General features: G+C 36.1%; 1 protein-coding gene across 1 annotated transcript; it reads left to right on the top strand.

The window, feature by feature from the left end:
- Positions 1-703: 703 nt before the first annotated feature.
- LOC112465766 lies at positions 704-2,004 on the top strand (the record flags this gene model as incomplete). The annotated part of the gene is made up of 2 exons (XM_025033485.1): positions 704-864; positions 1,593-2,004. Coding segments are annotated over exons 1-2 (547 nt in total), but the record flags the coding sequence as incomplete, so codon positions are not given.
- Between the last annotated feature and the right edge of the window lie 1,789 nt (positions 2,005-3,793).

Raw genomic sequence — 3,793 nt, 5'->3', positions numbered from 1 at the left:
GCATAACTTGCTGTGCGGTGTAGCTTGATTACTGTTTAGGGAAGCCGCGTAAATTTGTATGGGCCCCGTGCGTGTGCGTGATCAACCCGAGCTCCCATAGATCTTTTCAGCAGTGCTGGGGATCGCAACAGACAGTGGTGTGCGCGTGCGGATAACCCTGCAGAGGCGCGTGGTTTTCTCGCTTTGGGGTTATTGTGAATTGCAGTGCGTTCTATATAGCCTCATAAGCATTAAATTTTTATCGCTGAAAGAGATCTAGTGATAGAAATTGTAAATTATTATTTGTCAATACGAATGTTGGTTTATCTTGTCAAAAGAGGAATGCTAATGTTCAGTTGATATTTAAATCCCGATATAGATGGAAGAAGAAGAAGGCCAAGATGCGCTGGTCGACTACGACAGCGATAGCAGCTTTATCACGGTAATAGATAGAGAAGCAAAAGATAAAAACGAGGAGACAGTAAAAAAAGATAGAGGTAAGAGAGTATTTTTTTTGAAAATAAAGTAGTCCAGAAGAATAATATATATATGCATTCAAAGAAAATAAAAATAGTAATTTCAAAATTCCGTATAGAAGCAAAAGACAAGAAGGAGACTGAAGCAAAGGGTGCAATCCCGAAACGCGGCAAACCAAAGATAATAGAAAACATAGATGTGAATAGAGAATGGGCTGAAAATCGTCCTGTACTACCTACAGGGACAAAGATACTTTACGAGAAACAAGAAAAGATGGTTGAGAAAATGGACAATTCGATGCAGATGCTGGATAAAGTAATGAAGAAGGCCACCGAGATGATGGAGAATATGGTGGAAGTCTCCCGTTTAAACTTAGAGAAAGAAAAAGTTAAACTTAGACGTTTAGAGGTAAGCAATAAAGATACCCAAAGTTCAGTAGAAAACAGTAAACAAACGGTTAAAGAACTAGAGGTAGAGTCTAAAAAGAGAAAATTAAATGAAATAACAGTCTGTTCAGCCGAAAAAGATAGGAGTTTAGAGACAATAAAAAGAGCTATAGAATTGGAATTGAACAGTCAAAGGTTGCATATTAGAAGAGAATATAAGCTGACGCAAAAATCCAACTTTGATCTTTGGATGGATTATTTAAAATCTGAGTTAATGAATAACGAGTTGTTAGATGTAATAGATTCAAACATTAAAAGTCCAGAAAATCTCTCCGAACTAAAAGTTGCTAAGAGAAAAAGTCTAGTTAGAGATATAATAATCAATCATTTAGATGAAAACTATCATAAAAGGATTCTACATGAAAAAGATCCGAAAGAAATTTTGAAGAAATTGAGAGGATATAAAAAGAGTGAAGTAAACGTTACTCATGCATCGGTACGAGCTAAACTCTATCAAATTGAAATGAGAAAAGACGAAAAAGTAAGTGATTTTTGTGAACGCTTCGATTCAATAATTAGAGAATATGAATCATGTGAAGATGCGTACCCCTCGCAGAACAAGAGATTAGATCTGCACTTTATCAGGCTGTGTCAATTAATGTACCAGAGCTGAGGAATTTAGATTTAATTAGAAGGCAAACTAATCTTAAAGAAATGAACATAGATGAAATAAAGTCTTTTATGATGCAGTTAGAAGCAGAGACTAAAAACGAGAATAAAGAAAAATTAGAGAAACCCGAAGTCAGGGTACAGAGGGCTGCTGCAGAAGAGAACATGAAACAAGTGAAATGCTACAGATGCAACCGAATGGGTCATATGGCAAAGGACTGTCCACTAATAGAATTTGGTGCCTGGTTTTGTTACTACTGCCAGGAAGTACGAGGTCACAAGGGTGATAATTGTCCGAGTGCCGAAGCCCAGGCGAACAGAGCTAGAGGAAAAAGGTATTTAAATAAAACCGTTAATAAAAACATAAAGAAAAAGAGTAGATTTGTGCAAAAAGGCACAAAAAGAGTAGATAACAAAGGGAAAATAACCAAGATACAACCAGCTGAGAAACCTATATCAACGAAAACAGCAAATAAAGGAGAATCAGAAGAAGGTAAATAATACATGGTTAAATTAATAGAGGATAGAGATAGTTCAAAAGAGGTAGTCAATTTTACTGCAGATTCGGGTGCTACGGATCATATTGTGAATAAGAATTTTATTCTGTCAAAGTTTGAAAAATGTAAAGATAGAGTTATTAAATGCGCGAATAAAAATGAGCTTGCAAACATTTCAATAGATGGTAAAGGAGATCTTACGCTAATAACGAATGAAAAAGAAAAGAGAGTCATTAAATTAACAAATGTAATTGCAGCAAAGAAAGTATCCAAAAAATTTACTATATCTAAGAAAGTTGGCTGATGCAGGGTTCAGTATTTATTTAGATGATAAAGTGTTTAAAGTTTACAATAAACTGACAAATAAAATAGTTTTTAAAGGAATTTACAGATGTAGAGCAGAAATTGTTCCACATAGTGAGCTTCCTGAACAATCGCAAGCAAACATTCAGACCAATGAATTATCAATTTCGGATGGAGAGTTAAATGAGAGGGATAATGTTGGCTCTGCGATTGGGAGGGAGAATGAAGGAGAGCTCACAAATGTGAACGAAAATGAAAATATAGAACACAATAATGCTGAACTCGATCAAGTCATTAAGTTAGAAGATATACAGACAATAGAGAATATAGAAGAAATGTGTGAAAGCTCAGTAATTGAAAAAGTAAAGAAACTAGAGAAAATAAATGAGGTGATGTTATGGCATGTTAGATTAGGTCATGCATCGTTAAACTATCTAAAACAATTACAAAAAGTAGAAAAGAGATTAGAAAATGTAAAGTTTGATAACTTTATATTAGAGTGTGAAGTATGTATAATGGCAAAGATGGCAAAACTGCCGTTTAAAGAAAACAGAACCGTTGAAAGAGAAAGTAAGAACATATATGCTCGACTCGGGATTACTAAAGAGTATGTGGGAGTTGGCAGTTGACGCTGCTGTGCATGCGTACAACAGATCTTCACATAAGACTTTCGAGTACGAGATCCCGTTGAAGAAGTTTTCATCAGAAACAAGTTGTCATTTTGAACAAATAAAGAAATTCGGATGCATTGGATATGCAAGAGTACCAAAGCCTACGTCGAAATTCGACAAGACAGCTATTGGTGTGTTGGTGGGATATACTGACACTGGATATATACTATATACTCTGGTATCCAAGCACGAGAAAATTTATAGAGTCATGACAACAGAGCAGCAAGAAACTGCACTAAGATGGATAGAAGTCACAAACTTAAAATGTTTGATGACGACTTAGAAGAAATAAAGAAAGACTTAAAAGAAAAAGAAGAAACTGGAAACAGAAAACATATGAATGACACTCATGGAGATTTTATCAAGCAGTGTGTTGATTAAGGGAAGGTAAAAGTCGAATGGATAAAGACCAAAGAGAATTTGACAGACATTATGACAAAACCTTTACCTCTAGAAGCATTTGTGTATCTGAGAGATAAAATAATGAATATAGAGTTTAGACAAAGTTAGAGATTAATTTTAGTCGATAACTAATTCTTGTTATATTTCAGATAAAGAGGAAACTTAGAGAGGACCCGTGGATCGCTCGCCCAAAGGGAGGGAATGTTGGAAGAAGACTTTGAACGAGCAATAAGTTCCCGCCCTTCTAGAGGGCAGCCCCCGGTTGGCGGCGCGACTCGGCGCGCCACGCGTGCGTGCGAGCATCAGTGGTGCTCACAAGAGCCTCGATCACCGTCGTGTTCAGACGTGTCGGTTACGGTTTAAGTTACAGAGTGTGATATACTTATATATAATAAAGACAGTATTCAGA

This window comes from Temnothorax curvispinosus, unplaced genomic scaffold (genome assembly GCF_003070985.1).
Source record: "Temnothorax curvispinosus isolate PA1 unplaced genomic scaffold, ASM307098v1 QBEX01015506.1, whole genome shotgun sequence".
Taxonomy (NCBI): domain Eukaryota; kingdom Metazoa; phylum Arthropoda; class Insecta; order Hymenoptera; family Formicidae; genus Temnothorax; species Temnothorax curvispinosus.
The sequence above is the reverse complement of the archived record's forward strand: the minus strand, read 5'-3'. Positions and strand labels throughout refer to the sequence as shown.